We start from the raw sequence: 22,997 nt of genomic DNA, 5'->3' as shown, positions 1-22,997 counted from the left end.
GTGATTTCAGGACTTTACACATTAGTCTGGGCCTCATAAGAACCCCGGCTCCTGTAGTGTTTCACATTTTATCGGCCGTTTGATGTTGATGTGATGAAATTTTTAAAGGTGCGTGTCACATAAACAGTGCCGGTCATCAGCAAATGCAGTGCAAAGGCACATTAAAATGAATACAGCGATGAGGTCAGGGGGTTTTACCGGAAAAACACAAAGAAACGTTTCCATTTTACAAAAGATATTTACCGTTAACTTCCATTTGAAAACTTTTTAAATAATCCCAACACTTAAAAATGTTTTTTTATGCTCCTGAATAAATGACTGCACGACTTAGTTCTCTTGAAAAAGTAATATTTGGACACCATGTGGCCCAATTATTCTGCCTTGAAAGGGAAGTGTGGCTCATTTGGCGTCTTCATGCTAAATGTTAGTGGAGTGGAACAGCAGGAGGGATGAAACACTGATTGTCTGATTGTCTCATGAATATATAATGCACCATTTATGACTAAACTGTCCTCGTTGAAGCAGTAAAACACGGCAATCTTATTAACAGATCATCGCCGTCAAGCTCTCTCATGTTTAGGCAGAGCGAACAGCACCGGGCCTTAGTAATTATTAAATGCTTAAAGTGCTCCGTGTAATACTTCTGTATGTATTTTGCATAAGTAACGCGCGGCTGTCATGTCAGCGGCTGAGAAGGGAAGGGAGAGGAAGGAGGGGTAGGTACAGACATGACAGCTTCGTTTGTCAGTCAATTATGTATTTTAATATCTTAATAATGTCTGTTAAAACACGGCATGGAAAATAGATGGGCGCACCCGACGGCTCATTGAGGCCGCACCACTTCACCTGCTTTCATTCGACAGAATCGGGGCGTATCGATTGGTGATGATGATCGCCGTTTGTTTCTTTGTTGTTGTTGTTGTTGTTGTTTTTTTCTCCTTTTGTTTGTCCTTACCTGCAGATGGCAGACTGGCTGTACGCCGGCCCCTCGGCCGCGCTGAGCGCCTGGCCCACCTGAGTCTGTGTCAGGCCCAGGGACAGCCGGCGGATCTTGAATGCTTTGGCAAATTCGCGAATCTCCTCCAGGTTGACCCCGTCCACCTCGCTGGGGGCGGTCTGCGGGTCTACAACACAACACACACACATCTCATTTTATTAGCCCTCCGCTCCGCCGCCGCTTACCTTATTTTTTCAGAGTGAATGAGGCAAACACCCAGCCATATGCGCTCATGATCGTCTCTAAACACCTCTAAAAAAAAAATAAATAAAAATAGTCCTGCTCGAGGTCAGAACTTATTTCTCTTCGCTGTAAACTGCACATTTCTGAGAGATGTCTTGAAGAACAAATTCCTCTGAGGTGCGAATACCGTAGTGTCACGGCTTTGACTTGCAAGTGTGAATCTTTAATCTCACATACAAAAGCAAATGTACACAAACGCACAACACAGAGCTTCTTAATTCAATAGACGGACAAATAGGGACAGCAGAACTACAGCTTTCTGTAGGAGGACATTCTGAAGCCGACCCTCTCAGATAAATATTAAAGAATGTATAAAGACATTATTCTTTTGACCCTCGGCAAAGACAGTTCAAGCCTTTAAAGCAGCAGCGAGCCTCTCGCACAGACGATACCGAGCTCCAGTCCGGAGAGAAAAGCACTCGCACAAAGAAATGCTGTTTGTGAAGCTCCCCATTTGAGCAGATCTGAAAAACTTCACGGGAGCATTTTTGAAGAATTTCCCTGCTAATAAAAAGTGATTTCACATTGTACATCAATGTCAGGTGCCCTGGCATCCTGCTTACCAAAGCAAAGTTTGTGCCTCTGAATTATTCATCTTGGTCATTATCAATGAATTATTAAAAGGAACCCACCAAGCGTATTTAAGCAAAAATCTATGGGGCTGCCATCTCGTTGCGCCTCATAAGTGACGTGTAGCGTCTGCGGCGCGCTCCAGACGTGTGAACACTGGGAGGATGAGGGACTGCAGACTCCCGAGCACTCACAGCTTCGGGTCCCATCATCTCCACAGTGATGAGCATTTCTTCATCATTCCCAGTGGAGGCTATTTACTTAGTGGTTTGAAAGACTAATGGCAGCAGTTCTCAGCAGGTCCGGCCTCTGGATCCATATTTTGTTTTTTTCTTCAGACATTAAGTCACAACCCAAACATGATTTAAAGATTTAAACCCTTCTCATTTATTTTGCAGTAATGAATGGGGGAGTGGAGCTTCACAAAACAAACAGAATAGAACATCAAATGTTTCTTTTTGAAAAGCCAATTCAAAGAACACTGAAACAATACAGACGATTTGTAAGAACCTAAAAGCGACTATTCTTCAAAATAATGATACGCTTAACAGCTTAATAATTACAAACGGGACAATAACCAGTTAAACACTCAATTTCTCTGCTGAATGGAAAATGAGGGGGGAAAAAAAAAAGCTCTTTTCATAAATTACAGGCTACACTCATGCTATTATGTGCCAGTACTTTATGGTACACAATGAAGTCGTGTCTGTTGTTCATTTTGGGCAAAAATATGTTTGTTTTAGGCTTATTTTGTGGTTGAAGGCTCACAAATGATGATGATTATGAAGTTTGTAGTGCAGAAGTTATAAATCTAGACTCGAATCCTTAAGAAACTCAGAGAAGGCCAAAAGTAAAGCTCTGCTGTCCCTAGAAGGCACCGGGTACACCTGACGATAACGTATGTGAATACATCACATGTCAGTGCAGTCATTTTAAAATCACCTTGTTTGTGAGAAGACGTGTTCATTACTAGAACGACTGGAGCGAGGTGGATGTTTTGCAACTTGTCCGCTTGGTGAACACGTGTTTTTCTTGAAGCAGCTATGATCTATATATTTGCATGTATCAATACAATCAAACGACGAGGTAAAAACTATGAGAAATGTGTTTCTTGGAGTGAATAACCGACAGAAGTTGCTTTATAGCGAGTGTCGTTGTCCGCTCTGTGTCTCTGCTTCACACTAGATTCACTAAGTGTTGTTTTTGAAAGGAGCAAGTAGCCTCACACAACTCGACCAGAAGTGATCTGATTGCTTTTTTGCATCCACGTTGTTTTTCTTTATTCCCATAATCACAGGTTGTTTGTTGATGCCGGGTGTAAATGGGGTATAAATGTAGTCTCGAGTTTCTTCCAACGCAGCTGGAAAACAGCAGGCACGCTCAGCTGACTCCCTCCACATAAATAAAGAGTGAAAAACAAAAAAAACAACCATATTGCTGGCATTCTTCGTTATGATTGACATTTCCCCATCTGATTATTAACAGCCATTCTCAGCTCTTCAATCTGTTTCTGGCTCTTTGTTTGTGGCCAGTCGGATGAAATGGCATTCCATCTTCTGTCGTTCTGATTCTGTCATGAGATTTTGCTTTGTGTTCGTGCGCTGTACGTGATACTGCGAGGAAGTGATACGGCTCACGCTCAGCATAAAGCATTAATTCTATTTACTGCAGAACGGAGGCACTCTGATTTTGTGCAGACTCTAAAAGATATTTTCCGAGCTACGAGTAAACATAAACTAAACACAATGTCTACAACAAGTTGATCAATGGCGACTTGTTTTTTTTTATTAAATTCAGAGGCATTGGAGCTGCCTTTGAAATGAGTTTACATGGAGTTTAGGAGAATCGACTCTGACAAATGAAATTTATGTGAATAAAAGAGAGTTTTTAAAGGCAGTAGCTGCATGCTGACAGGCTGTGGCCCAGTGATTTATAAGGCCCTGCCAAAGGCCCGTGCACTGGGAGAATGAAACTTATGTTCATTATACATAACACACGCCACTTTGGATTGTCTAATAAACCAAAGAAATGACAGTCAGGGAAAAAATGAAACAACCGTAGGAGGCGGGGATCAGTCAAAAGCTGTCCGCGCTGAGAGTAATGTAGACCCTGTGCGTCGGCCCGGTTGAATCCTCTGCCGGTAATGTTAAATGTTCGGTTTACCAGAATTACAAAAAAAAAGCAAACAATACATTACATGAGCGTAGCTGTGCGGATTTTTATTTATTTTTTTTTTTTTTTTGTCATTTGCTCAGGTTTTCAGATATCTGTTCCTGAGATGTCTGTCGTCACAGCGGTAAAATGGAGGTGAATGAAATGTTGTTTGTTGTGTTGAAAGTAAAGAGATTAGCTGCAACATCTCTTTCAAGGAAAAGTGTTTTTTCAAAGGTTTAGTGGAAAGATGTTCATATCAAAACAGATCACAGTGAAGTCTGTGCTTTGCAAAAAGTTTTATATTATCGTGCGATTCCCGTCTGCATTTCTGTCTATATTTGTTTGTGCTCTGTATTTTGGAAATACCGGCACTAAATCTCTTCAACTGTCGTTTTTATTTATAAGGAAATAATATGCCAGAATATTTAAAACTCTTTCCAACAAGAAGGAGAATGAGTCAGTATCGTCAGGTTATTTTCCCCAAAATATTTTAGAAAATACTTCAAAACTTTAAGCTGATTTTGATCAGTAGCAGGTTGCGCTGTTCTCCCAGCGTCAGCAGATTTTTCATCTGCTTTAAAGGATAAATTTGGTGATAATCTTTATTTTTCTTCCTGTCAACAAATCCCATGAACGAAGCGAACAGTGAACTAATCCAGCTAACAAGCGTTGCTTGTGCAGCCGCAGCCTGATGTCTTCCTCCTCGGTGCCACAAACTCCCACCAACTATTAAAAACCACAACAACGAGCCACCCTGTTGCACGAGGTGACATGTCGCTCCATTATGAAGAGCACACACAGTGTAGTCTATTTCTGTTCATCCTCACAAACGGTTAGTGTAAATACTCACCGGAGCACAGATTGTGTAATAATCCACAGCCGAAAACAGAACATCACGTCCTGTTTGGAGGTAATGGTGTAAGAAAGTAGAGTGCCCAGCTGTTTTAGGCTTTTCAAATTCATTACGTTTTCATTATTAACAAATGGGACTGGGACTGAAGACCACCGACACGGCAGGAAAGGAGGAAAGTGTGATATGAACTAACACATTGTTTGTTTTCAGGGGATTTTTTTGGACAAAAACAAAAATATTGAATTTTTTTTTTAACCATAGCCTTTTTTTTTTAAAAAAAAAAAGAAGAAAAAAGAGGAAGCCTGAACGGACAGAAAACACCCCGAGAAGAGGGCCATTTTTGCAATTTTGTGTGGATTTTTAGAGCACCCGGGACGATGAAAAACACATTTCTCTTGCAATGATTGGAGCAGCACAAACAACATTTTTTCACCTCCATCGAACTGAAGTGGAGGCAGAAAGACAAATCAGAACTATCTCCACGGCTCCACTCCACCTGTGCTATGCGAGGAAAGTCTGTTTTTTTGCTTAGCTGAACTGACATTATCATGTTGGTTGTATGTCTGTGAAGATATCAGTCCTTATTCCGTGTATCCGAAAGCATGTTTGTGTGTTTGCGAGCCGTGTTGGATACTTACTGCTGACCAGCTGCCCCACGCTGAGAGCCGAGGAGGAAGAGGAGGTGGAGGAGGAGGAAGAGGCCTGGTGGAGAGGACTCTGTCTGTGGGGCATGTGGAGCAGGTTGGGCTGAGACGATGCAGGACCTGTTTGACCCTGCTGGGCCTGAGGCAGCTGGACACACAAACACACACACAGAGCTGACACAATGAATTGACAGCAAGCAGCACAGAAAAATATCCTTCAGTCCCTCCGCACATCATCATGATAATCATAATTTACGGTAATTATATCATTACGGTGATTGGACTACAATATCAGATCTAATCAACCAATCAACGGCTATTAAATTAGCCACTTAGAAGCGGAACATAATGAAATTTACCTTGTGCCTGATGATGAACAAATGTAATTAGCGCCTGCAGTATTTAGACTGACAGAGCAGAACATAGGGCCAATAGTCTGCTCAATAGACACCAGCAGTAGTTTACTGTTGCAGGAGGAAGTGAGAGTCTAAAAGGAAGTGCATGCTGGTTCAGCTCAGGTACTTCACTGTCTCTGTGAGCTTTATAATCGCTTCTCTGGAGAAAGCAACTCACGACAATTAGAGTCTCGGCTCCCGTCATGAGGTTTGCAAGGATGCTAATAATGGCAGCCCGAATGTGAAATAAAAACATGTGGACACAGCAGTCCCCATATCAAACATAATTCATGATCCACAAGCTGCGTGCTCTGATGGCGAAAAAAACCGATGTAGTTTCATGTTTAATGCACATTTGAATTGCTTTTACAAGATCAAGATGGTACGTCTTCACTTTTAAAGTGAAAAGCTGTCTTCGCCATAAACTGGCTGGCTTCTCCTCTCCTCCTTTTTCTATTAATTATTTTCTCTGTGGCATGTGTTTGTTTGGATGGTGGGGGGTGTCAACACCGATGCACACACTGTCAGGACTGTTGACAGCCTCTGAAAATTATCTGGCTTCACTGGAAATATTCTAGACTGCAGGCTCTGACAACCGTAAATTATGCCCGTGTAACAATGTGTACATGCGGGCTTTGAAGTGGAGACAAAAGCATAAACATGATAACAAACACATTAATTCATTCAAGAGTGTGATCCGACGTTTCGAGGGACCACAATTAGGTGTCCATCTGCTCAGAGTTCATCCATCCTGCAGTCGAAAAGATGCCTTCAATGTGAACTTTTACCCTGTAATTCGGCGCTGACATCATCATTATCAAGTCAATAACATTTCTATTGTTGGTGTGCACGCATGTGGCGCCACACTTGTGCATCATATAGATCCCCAAATTGGGAGGAGAGGGCGTTTTCGCTCGAGTATCTCTACTTACAGTGGAAACTCAAATCAGGTGTGCAACAAAGAAAAAAAAAAAACTTGAGTGTTTTATGTGCCTTCCTTCAAATCAAAACAAAATACTTCTTGTTCAGGTCAGGGAGGACAAATCATGAGGCTGGAGAGTGTGACTGCGGAAGGAGAGCAGGGAGAGGGAGGAGAGAGTGAAACGGAAAGAGGTGGAGAACAGAGGCAGGAGTGTTTCAGTTTTAAGTGGGGTGATGAAAAGTATTGTTCTGTTTTTTTTTTTTGTTTGGGCTCTGCAGGGGTTGAGCAGTCTCACCGAGACTGAGTCTGAAAGGTTGGCTGACAAGTACATTTCAAACATGCACAGACACACACGGAAACATGCCAGCCAACACACACACACACACACACACGCACACGCACACACACGCACACGCACACACACACACACACACACACACACACACACTGTGGGAGTTGTTGCACCAAGAGCTACAACTTTCCAAGTGAAATGATGCAAATGAGTGATATAAGTGTTGACACGGGTAAAAAATAAAATAAAAAAATAAATAAAGAAGAGGTGTTTAGCGTTAAACAGAGCTGGTTAATAGTGCTGAAAATATTACTTTATGAATAAACGGTCTGACTCCACTAGGTGTTGCTCATTCAACACTTTTATTCAACAAACTCTTGATAATTTTTTTGAAGCATGTGCCTAAGAACGTAATAAACTGCTCTACCAACTGTCTTCCTTCATATGTGCGCGTGTTTGTGCATGAGCGTATATGTTACCTGCTGTCCAGGCTTGATTGGTGACAGCGTGATTCCCTGGGTGTTGATGACAGGCAGGATCTGATTGCCGATCACCGTGGCGATGATCTGGCCTTGAGCGTTGGTCAGAAGCTGAGGTGTAATTGGCTGTACCTGCAGTGCTGGGTTGCCACCCCCTGATTGGCTGGAGGGCCCTGCAGAGTTGGGCATCAGTGGGATTGTTCCAATTATCTACAAAGGGGGTGGAAGAAGAGACAAAATCAGCTGGGCGGTTTTAAAAAGAGAGAAGGAGCAGAGGGGGTAAACACTACTGGAGGTATCAGTCGTAATGATATCTGCTGCTGTGAGTCCTTTATTTTTTCTTCGGGAGGGGTGGAGGATGTTGGGTTGACTGGCTTGTGATCGGAAATAAAGCGCTAGCTGGTTAATCAGAGCGGTCTGCTTTGGAGTCGATGTGTGTGTGATCTGGGGAACAAAAACCTGCAGAACTGTCCACTGATCATCTGTCACTGAGGAGGTTTTACAGGCTAGAGCAAGTGAAGCCAGAGCAGACTGCTGGGAGCGCACTGCAAAGGTCAGCGCCGAATACCTGTGTGTGTGATGGTGCACACCACTGACTGTATTATCCATCACCAGGCCAAGACCGGGATGATCGTGAGTGTGTATGTGCGCGAGTCTTTGTGCTTAAGTGTCTTTGTCTGTCTCTGGTGAGAAGGAGTGAGGCTGCTGAGAGACAGAGACCCTCATTTCACCCACTCTAACGCACACAGAGGCAGGCGGGGAGAAGTGGAAAGAACGAGCAAGAAAAAGAAACAATAAGAGGAGAGAAAAGAGGAGCATCAGAGAGTGAGACAGGACCTTGTGTCTCTAATTCAACTCTCAGGGTCCCAGGGGTACTTCACCCCTCCTCTACCACCACCTCCACCACCACCACTACCCTCCTCCTCCTCCTCCTCCTCCCCATCCATCCCCTGCTCTCCTCTCTTCTGTGGCTGTAATCAGGAAGGGCAGATCAAAGGGGGCGGCAGAGTGTCACTGCAACGTTTTAGCTCTCAGAGCTGCCAGAGTGTGGCCAAGAGTGGCGCTTTAGGGGGGACTTGGCGCCTCTTCACCATGATGAAGGTTAATGTCATCTGGGGACTGGCTCTGGGCAGCTCCTGAGCAGCCGTCGCCCCGGCCCCCCTGCTGGCAAGCGCTCCTCCACCATGCCTCATTACACCGGAGAGCAGCTCAACATGGATGAGACGCCCATCATTCTAAATTCAGTTATTTGGCAACCGGGGCGAAGAGCTACTTTTGCTAAAATTGCACTGTCTTGGACTCTTTCTCTTTATGTTTACATTTCGGCCCGAGCAGCCCAAAGCAACACAAAACTACAGGCAGTCCTTTTCTGGCTCTGTTGCCACCACCGCTAACGTGTTTCAGCGCCTGGTCCACCTCCCCCCCTCCTCCCTGCCCCCGTCTCTTTGACATAATAGGGAGGGATCCGTGAGAGAAAGGTGGGCCGACAATCTGTAATTCATCCGTGCCACGGCTCATTTGCTTACGTTGCTTCGCATTAGGGGAGAGATAATTTATCTCTCTCTCCGCGCCGGCTTTACAAATTCCCTGTAATACTCTCCTGCCACTTAGCATATTTTATTGCCCTGCCTGACGCTTGTGTCTCCCGAGTCCCAATGATCCCGCTTTGCATGCCACTGTGGCAGGGAACTTGTTCCGCTCAATTATTCATTGTCATTGGACTAAGTGGTTGTTCTATAAGCATAATAAAAGAGCAGGGAACTGACAGCTTCACTCTCCTCCCTGTGCCATGCTTCTCCATCTGAACGTCTCGGGCAGATGTTTCATGGCAATGTCACACAGCTGCACTCAGGCTGGAAGGGTAGAGATCTCAGAGTCGTGGCAGTCAGAAGGGAGGGCTTTCTTATGCAAAGTAATGTGACGTATTCAATTTTGCAATACTGAGTTTATATTCCCACATAATGAGGGCAGAGGTGGAACTTTTTAGCAATGCTTCGAAACAACTCTTGGGTGTTGAACTGGACCGAGAGTGACCGGTCAGATTTCCATATAGACAAAGAAAACTTTGGTTTATATTGTATTTAAGTAACGTCTATTGTTTAACACTAACGCAATGGACTCATTACCAATTTTTTAAAAGTGAAATATAAGCGATTAAGTGAACGTAGGTTCGGAGTCTGAAAAATTAGGCCAATGCAGCAGTCCCTTAAATTGCAATACCACAGAGGGCCACTAGGGGCTGGCTCCAAAAAGCCTCTGACTCCATAGACTTCCATTTAACTTCCCTCCTCAAATACGTAGTCAAGACATTTTTTCCACTCGTAATTTTGGTGTATTAGCTAAAGTCAGTCCTTCTCATTAGTTTTTTGGTGGTCCATCTGAAAATAATCTGTCATTAAGAGACCTCGAAAAGTCGGGTTTTTGGGGATGTGTCTGTTTGATTGGCAGGCCAGCGGTGCAGTCAGGTTTACGCTATCGGTGGGCGGGACGTAATGTTGTCAGGTTTCCAATCGGATCTAGTCAGACCCTCGACTCGCTCCTCCACGGCTCATCCAAATACGGTCACTTCTGGCTCCAAACAAGCAAGATGGCGGTGGCCATAAACCATATCTACACTCCCAAAAACTCAAATATCTATAAATATAAAGTATGTTTTATTTGTACTTAAATTCAGCTGCCGTGTTCTGAATGATATAGAAATATTTCAAATGGTAATCAGTTCTAAACATAATTTGATCATTTTCAGTAGAATGTGTGTTTGATTAATACGAATAAATTAAAACAAATTGCTTTTAAGAGCCATACGCCTGTTTTAGACCCTCTGCAATGTTGAAATCTTACAAGTATGACTTTAAGTATCTTGTGAGATCAAAGTTTGACACACAATTTATGGGCACATATCGTCCTAATCTTTAAACATTTGATTATTCCTATTTATTGGTAATGTTTTTAGTGACTATATTCTAATGCAGCTGCTCTGCTCAGGTTTTATGAGTCACAATCTACCAGCAAGAAAATGCACTGACTGTACAGGAAGTCTTGTATTGATGGAGACATGAAATTATTTCAATTTCAAAACACCTGATTGAGGGTTTCTTAAGGTGCAATTTCATCACACAACCATTTCATAAACAAGCAGCCTGGAGGATCTCCTCTCATTCACTGCCAAGTCCCTCTCCTCACTTCACTTTCAGTTTCTTCGGCTTTATTTGGCTTCCTGTGTTTGCTTCCCGCTCCAGTTCCCGGTATGGCATGTGAGGAACGCGCCTCTCTCCACCCAGCAGAACTCATTAAGATTATGCTGCTCTTGTTTCCACGGAAATGTCATCTCATCTCTCCAGCCAGGGCAATCTGTGTCTTTAGCCATGGTCGCCAGGCAATATCTCTGCCCATTTTCTCTCCTCCACTGTTCATGCAGTGAATTGAGACCTGAGAGGGAAAATGTTTGGGAAGTTTGGACTCGTGTCAACACACAAGTCCAAAGAAGCTAACAAATAAAAGGCTAAAACAGCAGACTCATAATGGTGCACTGGTGGGCAGAGGATATTTTTTGCTCCTTGGAAACATAACAACATGGAATATGATGAGTAAATACATAAAAATTACATACACCAAACATTAGTGCAAGAAAAATGTGTTGACTGACAACATTTTTCGACAACTGTTTTGATAACTGATTGATTACCTTCATAATTCATCCAACAGAAATATTGAATATTAGCTGGTTGCAGTTTTATTTTGATAATTTCTTTGCTTTTCTGTGTTTTATACACGGTTTGGTTTTTGGATTGTGTTTGGGACGACATAGTCAAGCTGGGAACCTGTAAGGCATCGACAGATTTATTGATTATGAAAATAATCAGTGGTTGCAGCCCCACAGCAGATTTACAATTACTAAGTGAATAGCAGTTCACACTGTGGTTACACTTGATCTCAGAGCTGGAGGCCTCCATCCATACACAGGGCACGCTTCTGTTGTGGTTCAGCTTCACCCGCTTCACGGGCAAACTTGCTTTGCAGGTTAACAGTGAGCGTGATCTTTACCTGTTGCTTTCTACATTAGTGCCAGCATTATCTGCCCGGGGGACTCGAGGCCGCCTCACTAGAGGTCGAAGAAGCTGGGAGGAAAAAATGGGAGGAGAGTGTTTTCATACACAAAGCAGAGGTTAACCGAACTACGGACATTTCAGGGGTGTCTGGACATTTCCGAACGTACGGTTGAAGACTGGAAGCAGCCTTTAATGTCCCCGTTGCCCAATACATTTTAATCGCACACTAAAGTGGCAGGAAATGTGAGATTTTCACAAAAATGCCACAGATTTATAAAGAAAGAAAAACCTCGAGAGTGAGAGTGACTTAATAATTGTGGCTTTTATCCACAACCTTAATCATTGATGTAGAGGCGGAGTGGATAAAAAAGCCTCCTTGATTGTTCTTAGAGAATAAAAAAGCTCGGGCCAATATAATTAAGCCTTAAAAACATACCCAACTCCAAACGTCTATCAGACCCAACACTTTTTTTAGGCTCCCAGAGCCTTTGGTTATGAAAAGGTCCGTTAAAAGAGGTGTAGAGGAAATTCGGAGCCTGAAGACAGTGTAGTCTGTTTTAAATTCAAGGAAAAGTGGCTTTTTACACATAGAGTACAGTGATGATAAATATTGTTCCCTAAATTCCAATTAAACACACCCTGAATGGATGAAAGCAGCTCTGTAGTCAATCTTAAATTTGCGTGTGGTCATTGGATCTCCAGCCTTGTTTTGAGGTGCATATTAGCCTGTATAATATCCTCTGCGTTTCGGGGGAGGGGAGTGGAGGGGAGTGGAGGGGAGGGGCAGGACCTTCTGATACGGCAGTGAATGTTTCAGAGCCCTCCGTCTGAATAATGCTGTGGAATAATGAGGTGGAGAGCAAAGGCAGTAGCCCAGAGCTTTGACCGTCTCTGTGACCTGATTATGTCAGAGAGTGTCAGCCACCAAGACACTACAAAAGCACAGAGCATCCCGTCAAGTCCATATCCACAGTGATCTGTTCCCAGTGCTCCAGGCACCTTGTGGGCCAGGGAAGTCCATACTGTCTCATTAGCGACGTTTAGCATCAAGCGCTCGCGCACGGACAACCCTTTTCTACACGCAGCGCAGCGGGGACGAACCGGTGGCGCCGAAACGTAACTCAGGGAGGTCACATTTAAATTCAAGCAGTTTACATGTGTTCTGGTGTTTGGTATCATTATGTTTTTGTGACACTATGAGGACAGAGCAAGTGTTAAAAAAGATGAAGCAGGGGTTAAGGTAAATAACACACGAGTGGCACGAAAGGGCACATTGTCCATGCAATCTTCCTTTAATATGTGCTGTGTGCACCTGAGATAAGATGATTCATTAGATAAGGCCCCACAATGACAAGCATCATTGTTCAAGCCTCTGGCTACTGATGGAACAGTTCTGCAGCCACCCTGTAAATATGACAAGGTCAGCGTTTTACTGCGACAGGCGCATGCGGATAAGAGAAGGAAGGGCTTTGTTTATTCCCAAAATGCTTAATACATGGTGGGGTGGCTACTGGACTGGAAGCTTCCAGACAACGCAGAGAGCCACCACTAGAAATCTATGAGGAGAAAGATCAGGAATACTATACAAATGATTTATCTGGAGCTGCGCATTAATACACGATAGATGGTCTCGCAGCATCTTTTACAGACTGTTTTCTCCCTGTCGTGTTTATTTAGCCGTATGTCGGTATCCGGTGGGCGGCGCTCACCTGTCCTTGTGCGTTGGTGACCAGCTGCCCGGTGGCCCCTTGCAGGTTTGACAGGGCATTGCTGAACACCTGAGAGCCGGCGATGGATCCCATGGCTGCTGCCGCTGCTACCGCCGCCTGGCTGGCCAGAGGATTCAGCTGCAGAGGGTGAAGACATCATCGTTTAAAACTGCGTCTGCTAATGTCACCAGTGCAGGTGTTTGACCGGAGAACGCACATTTGTAAAGAAGCGGCTTCATTGGCTTCACACTAGTTATTTTTCAGGTCTGCATAGTCCGGCGGTGAGGGCTACGCAGTCCATCATACAGTTCCCAGAGGTCTGTGCTCCTGGACCCAGTGGGAGGCTCGAGGGTAGGGAGGAGCACTGGAAACTGGAGGGCGGCTGTGAATAAGTGGCCATTTTACCACTCTAAGTGCTTTCTCTGGCCCCCGGGGCTCCCCACGGGCCGAGGCGAGCCTTTTTCACCCGCAGCAAAGGCCCAACAGCAAACGACTCGCACAATAGAGCCAGGCAGTGTGGCCATGCATCACTGTATCGTCAATCGCTCCAATACGCTTCGACTAAGAAACCCTCCTGCGGTCGTAGTGCTCCAACGCTGATACTGTAGCAGCAGAGGAGGGTTAAAATGACCGTCTTTACCCCCGCTGTAATGGACTCATCTGGTCTGGCCTGTGGTTGTGAAAAGAGCCTCCTCGCATCGGGGAGAGGTTGTAGAGCCCCGCCACATCGCCGAGATTACCCATATAAATCAAGCTAACCACTTATTAGGGGGCTGAAAATGCACTGCTGATTTGGTTGTAGTGCAGCAGAGCAAAGTCTTATTAGGTTGAGTAAGTAGATCAAAGACCAAGAAGAGATAGGAGACCTCCCAATTACTCAGCAGAATAGAGAAATAATGCTTCGAAGGGGTCGTGCCTGCTCCCTGCTGCTAATACTGGTTGGCTGCATATTCAAACAACACGGCTAAGATTAAAAAAGTACAGTTTATACAAGAAAATACAATGTACTGCAACAGAAATTCCTCCCTGAAACATCAACTTTTCCTCACTTCCCGCTACCTGCAGAGAATTCAGCTTTGTTCGTCTGAGATCATTCAGTCGTCTTTCATCTTTTATCTTAGCCCACCACCATATATTATTACACTTTCTGAAATCAAATGATGAAAAAATGCCACAGAGCGATCAATACTTTTTCATTGACAGTAAAGGTTAAGCACATTAAGAATGACACTGCATTTGTCTTATGAAATCATATTTCATGTTGGTGGCCTCAAATTGGCCGTGATTGATATTGCCTCCCCTCGTCTGAAAGTCATCCAGTTTTTCCTCGATAATCGCAAGATTGTCTTTTATGTGTCCAGAGGTTGTCCTTCGGAAACCCGAACATCTCAAAAAAAGAAAAAGAAACACAAGCCTGATTCTGACCGCACCTATGCGAAAGTGTCAGGACATCATTCAAGCTGTAATTAAGACTTTAATATGAAAAGGTAAATGTGCTCTGACATCTAACGTGCAGCGACATTAAATAACTTTACTCCGCGGGTTCCTTACACTCAGACGGTGGGAGATGCATGATTTTATATATGCTATCCAATTTCTCATAAACTGTGTAATTCTTTGGTAACATGTTTGATGTTTGAGCCCCAAAATGTTACATTACAGTTGAAGCTGATTTAGAGTTTACTCTTGAATTTGATGCATCTGCTTTGTCAAACTGTCTTTCTCCCAAAAAACATACTAAATAATGACATAACACAACATAACAAGGATGATATGCTCTTGTAATATTGAAATTTCTGAGGTGCAAATTAATAATTTCAAACAAGCTGAAAGAGTTTGGTGTCATGCAATGCGTTATAGTAGAACATAGTTAATTTAGGGTTTATATGTGATTTTACACACATTTGTCATACCGTCATATCCAACAAATTAATATTGACTCATCAATTTAAATCAATTCTAGTCACAATAGACTAAAGTGATATAACTTAGACATACTGATAAATGTACAAATAATTTGTTTTTCTTGTGATCAGTATTACAGCAGACAAATATCTACTTGTGGTGGTAAAAACATCTTCTGGTGAAAATGTAATTTTAAAAAGTAATACTTTGTCGAGAGGCAAAGACGAAAGTGAAAAACTTTCCGAATCAGCTGAAAATATTTTTTGAAAGCAGCAACTGAAGGCAGCGACATGAGAACTGATGCACGACGGCGTCCAATGTGAAGCTTCTGGTAGAGTTTTCTTGGTTGTAAAAATGTGTTTCCACAAATTAATCAATCAAATTAATCACTGTATATGCCGTGATGGATGTGGCCAGCAATGTTTCACTGTGACGGCATGAATCTAAACACAAAAATGCCACATTATGATGCAACAACACTGATAAAGTACTAATCCTGAAGAAAGATGTGACCAGTGTGGGTGACTGATAGATAAGAGCTTGATATTGATATCAGTCAGGAACTGAAACTCAGGGGATAATCCCCCTCGACTTCTGTCTGAAGAAGAAATAAGAGCTGCTCCAGCTGCTGTGGTAGTTTAAGCAAGAGAGAGGCTGTGAATATAAAATAGTGGCTTGAGGGGTCTTTAAAGCTTGTAGGTGAAAACACAGTATGGTGGGTGTTGTGATGGTGAATGGGGACACGGAGAAAAGCCAACACGGTCAGTTAAACAGAGGCTACAGATCAACACACACATAATGTGATCTGCTCAGGCGAGCACACCCTGAGTCTCCCTGAAAATGTGCTGTGATCGGCGTCATTGTGTGAGTGATAGGTTGTTGGAGAAGCTTTCAGATTGATTTGAAATATTATCATTGCGTTTCATTCGATGATAGCCCTTTCTGATGCTATGTTATTCTGGTAAATCTCAGTGAAAAGAGAGCGGGCTTTATTGCTGCATCTCCGCCACTGGGTAATATGGATAGCAGTTGGAAAGGAGAGGCAGGAATAAGGAGAGGCGAGGCTGTGTTCAACACCTAAACAGGTGATTTTCCGCCACGGTGACTCCTCTCAACACCTCGGCAGGAGGCACAAAATGACAGACCTGGCCTAGCATTTGCGCTGATTGCATGTGTTGGGGGAGATAAACAGTGATCTTCCAGTTTGCAGAGCCTGCATGTTAACCATTGTGTTTCTTTCTTTTCATTCGCCGTGAAAAAAAAAGGACGTCAGGAGGAGTTTTGGCAGCACAGACTCAAATCCGGAAGTTTTACTAATAAAATAACACAAATGCTAAAATACAGTTAGTGTGTTTATTAAAAGAAATGTTTGTGATTTTAAAGTCAAATTCAAGCATTAAATAATTTTTTTTCCCCCCACATTCCCATGTTTTGTGGGAGAAAACTTCAGCCTCCGTATCACGTGACATCATATCGTCACCTTTGACTCACCACGCAGCTATCACTCTCTCCACTATCCCAGTTTAATATAGCCAAATACACAGGGCCAGACTGGGTTCAACAAACACTAAATAAATGTCTCTGGATGGGAAAAAAAAAGCCTCAGCAAATTGTTAAAAACGCATCTTTTTTCCGTACGGTATGAAGAGGAGGGAATCTAAACTCCGCCGGGCTCTCCGCCGCCTGTTTGACCATGAGGGTCACCTGGTGCAGCAACCCGTGTAATCTCAAGAATAGAGGGGGAAAATAGTGTCCCCGCAAACCGTGGAGAGACCCCTGGAAACTAAAATTGTCTGACACAAACTAACTGGAGTTTATTCTTGGTTTTGCTCTTTTCATGTGGCCGTTTTAAACTTAATTGCTTTTTTTTTTTTTCTTCTTTCTTTTCGGGGGCCTGCACAGGACAAAAAAGAAAAAAAGCAAAGATAAATGGACAAGTGGTGCAGCAAGGGGGGGCGGATTTGTCTTCGCTCAGGCTTCAGCGGTGTGTAAAACTTATTTTCTGCTCATCTATGATTCAAGAACAGAATCAAACGTTTTTCTAATCTAACAGGGGAAATTGAAAGAGAATATTTGACCACAAAGACAATTACTGACCAGTAGTGTTTTTAATTGACAATGAAAGCAGTTATATGAAAACCTTTGTCTAGAATTTGACTGAGATAATAATTAATTAATAATAATTAAGAGGCAGAGGCAGCTGCGATAGAAGCTAACGTCTGGAGAAAAAAAGGCAAGACTGCAAACCGGACCCAATGGGATAAAATAAAAGGCAATACCGCTACTGTTTCTGGATGAGAAGAATTCCCTTTATCTGAAACAACGTGGAAGTTTCTCAGTCCCATCCCGACTCCCCATGTCCGTCTCCTCCCTGCTCTTTTCCAACTCCAGAGTGAATGTAATCAGCTGTGACACGAGAAAACACATTCTCTGTCTGTCAGGACTCTGCTAGCCTTCTGCTGAAAGTCCTCTGCTGACTCTCCTTCTCCTCCTCCTCCTCCTCCTCCCCCAAAATGACCTCCCCGACTCCCCCCCATCCTCACATCCGCTGTGCTTATGAACATCAAAATGCCATTAGGCCCTCCGAAACACCTCTGGTCCCCCCGGTTGGTGGGGCCTCACACTGCAGTCGTGCACTCTGAGCCCCTCAGAGCGCCGACTATTGCCCACCGCTGGGCCTCAGCTCCAGCCGCTGTGAAAAATAAACCCCCCAAAAAAGAGCCATTCTTGAGGAAAAAAAAAAAAAAAAGATTGGGAAGTGAAAGACGGATAGAACAACTGGGGCAGATAACACCCGGCGAAATACAATAACACTGCATCCGGTGACAGTCGGACATTGTGATTGCTTAAGGCAAGCGGAGGGATGGTGGTGGCAGTGGACGTGGAGGTGGCTGAGGTGGCACGGTGGGTGCTAATGGAGTGATGTCATATGAAGCGCCCGAATGACAGCTAGTTAACGGAGGAGGTTTGGCTGATCAAATAAAATGCATTAACTCCAGGAAATGGATCTCCCGGGCAGTCTCAGAAATGGCCATATCTAATGAGGCAAAATGCAAATGACGGGGGAAAAGAGTCGTGAAAACGTTTAAACTAACCATAAATGGATGATGGAGTGTCGGACAGTGGCCGTCAATCTCCCCACTCATTACCTTCATGTGAAATTAACAGCAGCTTTAATCATTACATAAAATCTGCTCCAGCCCATTTGTTGATAATTGTGAGTCACGGCGGTTCAGAGTGGGTTCTTTGTCATCAATCACAGCCGCAGTACATTTCCTCTGGTTAGGGGACACTCGGCGAGTAAAAATATAAGTTCTACTACAATCCTCTTACACGATTTCTCTTCCTGAGGAATGATCTATAATATTTAGCTGTTTCCAGATGTATTAAATTTCAAACTACTTGGTGATTAAGTATCTACGGGAAAGTGCTGACCATTTCAGCTCATGATGTGACATATTCGGTGCAGTTATTTCTGTACCATGCTATGGCTGGGTTGGAAATCACAGCAGCAACCGGTGTTGCAGTAAATCTGCCGCAGCTCCCGCTATGATTTTTAAAGTGGATACCTGGCTGTGTTTTTAGTTGCTTTATGGGAAATGAAAAATAAAAATCATTTGAGTCAAGAGGTCAGACTATGGAGAAAATATGGAGTATTATTTTGTAGCATTAAAAAAAGACTCCTCTCGGCCTTTAGATGAGCATTAGCTCAAGTATTCAATACGTAATAAAACATACGTTTTGATTCTAGGACTTTTATTTCAACTGAACTGATTGCATCCCATTCTTTTTCGTTTAGGAGGAAATGGCATCTCTTTTCACTCTGCTGTTGTTTGACATATAAATATAGCATTTGAATGACTTTAATATCCTCCTAATCAATGTCCAGTGATCTTTTGATGTCCTCAATTCAATATAGGAAGGGTCATCTGTGCCGCAGCTTTATAAACACAATAAAGGTAAATGATTACTCTCCACTGTGGTGTCCAAAAATACGGCCAGTAATGAAGAGAAATGGAGGAGTTTGAGGAGGAGGCCTGTCATGTGTCATTGGCCAACTCTAAGCCCGAAGATTAATCACGAGAGAGGGGCTCTGTGGCTAAGATGTGGTCACCCTTGATCGATAAATCCACCACCCTCCCTCCCCTCCTCCTTTCCATGTCTCTCTGCTTCACTGTCTCTCTCTCTTTCTTCCAAAATATACACAGTTGTTGGCAGAAGCTACATCAGCATAAGTGGAGAGATGAATTGATGAGACGTGCAGGCGTATTTGTATTGATTACTTCAGTTTTGACTTCAAAGGCTTCCCCCCCTTTTGAGGAGCTGACTTTAGGAAATACACTCTTCTTGCATTTCTCATTGAGTCTATTGACAAAACCCATCAATTGCACATTCCCACTCATAATGAAAAAGGGCATAAAAATCACCCAGCAGAAAAAAAAAATAAAAAAATAAAAAAATAAAGTAAAAGGGCTCCTCATAAAGTGCAGGCCAACGGAGTGCAGTTTACAGGAATTTCAATTTACGCACACATTGCAAAATATATTCCAAATCTAGCCTCAGCTAACCACGACTGTGGAGAAGAATTTCTGATAATATTCTGCAGGGACCATAAATGGGACTTTTGACTTGGTCTTAGAGGAGGGCATAATGCAATAACATTGCATTAAAAGGGTCTTTTTACAGCGTGGCAGTGCTGCGCAGCTATATTCCTTGTGTGAGCCCGGTGCTCTGTTTGCGGTCACTAATGGGCATCAGAAATTACAGGCAGTGGAATCGCGCCCCGCGGGGGGACTGGCCTCCTCAGCGGAGCGGAGCACTTAGACGGTGTCTGGGAGGCTGCTGGAGGAGAGAGGGGGGAACTCAATGTCACAGACCTGCCTCATAATTAAAGAAACCCTATTCCTTATCCACTGTTAGGTGAGCCCTATAGCTTGGTGCTCCATCTGAGGGCTCCCCTGTGGGCGTCTAATGCGTGTTGCCCCCAGTGTGCATGTGGGCTGATCGGGGAGCTGTGTCTTTCTGCTGGGTGTCTGAACTGGAAGCCCTCTGCCCACCTCCAGAGTAGCGGGGCCAGGTTGAGAAGAATCGCAGACCAGAAAAAGGGAAAGAAATCTAAACTTGGTGAGGTCTGACAACCAAACAAACCCACAAAAGCCAAAAAAGTAAGTGCAAGGCTGGATGTGGGTGCAGTTTTAAAAGTGAAAAGTGCCTCCACAGTTTCCCGTATGATCCTTCGGAAATATGATAAATTTAAATTTCTCCTTATTTAGAAATTCAAGGCTCATCGTTGGTCCTTAAGTCTGTAGATTTTCTTCCTGCCTAATCCCTCATTTGAAGTAAATAAAAGTAGTAGAGCTGTCATGGTCAGGTTGTTTTCCTCATCTAGTTCCCATGCTTTATAATTATTCATATGAAATGTGGTGCTGTTGATGGGCAACAGTCTTATTTTCTGCTTCAGTCAACAGTGCACATTTGTATTTCTAAATTGTGGAGCGCTTGTTATGTAAGGCAATTTTCTGCCTTCTTAAGAGCCGGATCTCCTGTGCATTAATAAGAGGCTGGGCTGAGCTGCTGGAGAGCTGAGGGCCTGTTCATGCTCTAAACCACACAGCCACCAGCAGCCGTTTAAACACACCATCTGCCACCGTACACCATGTATATATTTAAAAAGTTTCATGAGAAATGTGATATCAAAAACAGGTGTCATCCTTGATAATGTTTGGATGTCAGAATGTGTCACAGCTTCACCTGAAAATGAGAAAAAACAAGAGCACGACTTTTGTTAACATCGAGTCCAACTCTCCCATTGAAAGCCCTCATCTTTTACTATTCATTTGACTTTTCCCTATCTTAATTTATTAAATTACCAAATCAATTATATTTGCTGTCAATGTTACCTCTCCAAATGATGAAACCTCAACACACTGGTAGGAATATAATAAGTCGTGTGCATGTGGTAGTTTACGGCAAGAAATAATTTGAAAGAAATTAGTAAAATTTAGGAATGAATCCTGTTTTTTTTGGGGTTTTTTTTAACTTTCTACACCAATGTCGTATTTTGAGGCGCAAGATAGAAAGTGGTCCTCTTCCCATTTAAACTTATGTCATTGACAAGCCACAGTATGAACCATTGGGTCTGCATTTGAGCATGTCATTTTAATTTTGATTCAATATCCCACAGATGATGGCGGCCCCCCTTTCGCCAAAACTGAATGAACACGGATCTGATCTGGAAAATCAATTAATCGATGTGCAAGGCTCATTTAATACACATGTTAATATAATGGGAGAAACACCCAACGCCCATAAAAAGAGAGACATTTGGAGCAAATTGGACAGTGGTGATTTTAACAGCGGTTGACATAAGTAAAAGTGCACTGCAGCGGAAAACAGTGACATGAGCGTCTGAAGGGGTCTCAGCTGGAGACAAAAGCAGCAGAGATGGGCCTGAGATTCAAGGAGGATGGTGGAGGAGAGGGAGGAGGAGAAGGAGGAGGAGGAGCGATGGGATGATGGCAAGGAGGTGAGAAAAGATGGAGAGTGCAGACAGCCAGGCATATGAAAGGCCGTTGTGGTTGGCAGCAGCTGACCTTGGTGACGATGGGTTTTCACCAGAGGCTTCTAATGAAGGCTGATTGCCAGGGAATAGTGAGGGAGCCAAGGGGTAGAGAGGAGAGCGTGGAGGAGGGGTGGGGCGAGAAGAGAGAGGGGAGGGCGAGAGAGAAAAGGATTGAGGAGAGACTCAGGTAATTGCAGCACTTGTGGGTTGAGGCCCTGCGGTCCTGTGATGTCGGGGTGCAGTGGGGAAGAAGAGAGATGTCTGTGGACGCTTTGGTGGTAAATTGTGGAGCACGGGGATAGGAGGCAGGCCCCTAGGCTGTAATTACCCCTATGAGTGTGCGGATGGAGAGTGGACAGGCCCAGTGTGGGGCTCTGACAGCGATCAAGGAGACGACTGTGGAGGGGAGAGAGACAGACGGCAGGAGCCTGACGGAGGAGGGAGACTGGATGCCTCCACCTCCGCAAGGCCCCCAGAAAAACCAGCCAGCCAGACACTGGACCAAGGTCAGAGGCTATTAGTGAACACACAACAAGCTGGTGACAAGACAGCCATGACAAGAACAGAAGCGTTGTAGACGATGCAGTTTCTGGATGGAGAAAGACATAACGTAGAAGAAAAAAAAACAGGCAATAAAAAGCAGCTAATTAGATGGGAGCCACAGAGGGAGGGACGCTGCAGCTCCACTGGATGGCGCAGCAGGGTCAGGAGGGTCCAGGCATACCAACTGGAATAACAGATTTGATAGGCTGGCCTAAGCTTCCCGCTGCCACGGATCAGTATGTACTGCCTCTCCTCTCCCTGCCTGGGCTGATGTAACTCACTGGAGTGGCAAATTACACCAGACCTACAGCTGTAGCCCGACATTATGATTAATTTGATCAGTAATTTCTCCTGTTTTTCATTTTAATCGGCGCGACCATTCTGCTGTGGCAGGTCTTTCAGATCTAATTAAGATCAATTCCGGTGTAACAGACTTGGCGCGCCTTTACCCCGTCAAATCCCTGAGCTCTCCGGGCGTGGAGAAAACCCGCAGCTCTAATCAATCAACTTCCAGCAAAAATTCAGCGGGCTCCCGCAATCAGCCCATTAACGCACTTAAGCAAATTTCATAATCTTCCCCTCGTCTATTTGTCATCACTGTGGTGGCTATTTCAGGCAGCTACAGGCCGCATCCAACTGTACTCTGCATGCTGGAGAGGAGAGTGGTTGTGGGAGGCGTA

At 43.9% G+C, this 22,997-nt stretch overlaps 1 protein-coding gene across 1 annotated transcript in view; it reads right to left on the bottom strand.

The window, feature by feature from the left end:
- The window catches only part of pou6f2 (POU class 6 homeobox 2), a 67,261-nt gene that overhangs the window by 5,794 nt on the left and 38,470 nt on the right, over positions 1–22,997 (bottom strand). Inside the window, exons 5-8 of the mRNA XM_069159626.1 lie at positions 13,308–13,445; positions 7,550–7,759; positions 5,456–5,609; positions 956–1,124 (exon numbers count right to left, since the gene is read on the bottom strand). Coding sequence (XP_069015727.1) covers positions 956–1,124; positions 5,456–5,609; positions 7,550–7,759; positions 13,308–13,445 — 671 coding nt within the window. The remainder of the gene's footprint in view (positions 1–955; positions 1,125–5,455; positions 5,610–7,549; positions 7,760–13,307; positions 13,446–22,997) is intronic.

Source organism: Embiotoca jacksoni, unplaced genomic scaffold (assembly GCF_022577435.1).
Source record: "Embiotoca jacksoni isolate LCO1_2020_lvr unplaced genomic scaffold, fEmbJac1.0.p SCAF_25, whole genome shotgun sequence".
Taxonomy (NCBI): Eukaryota; Metazoa; Chordata; class Actinopteri; family Embiotocidae; genus Embiotoca; species Embiotoca jacksoni.
Note: the sequence above shows the minus strand (reverse complement) of the source record. Positions and strands in the feature narration are given on the sequence as shown.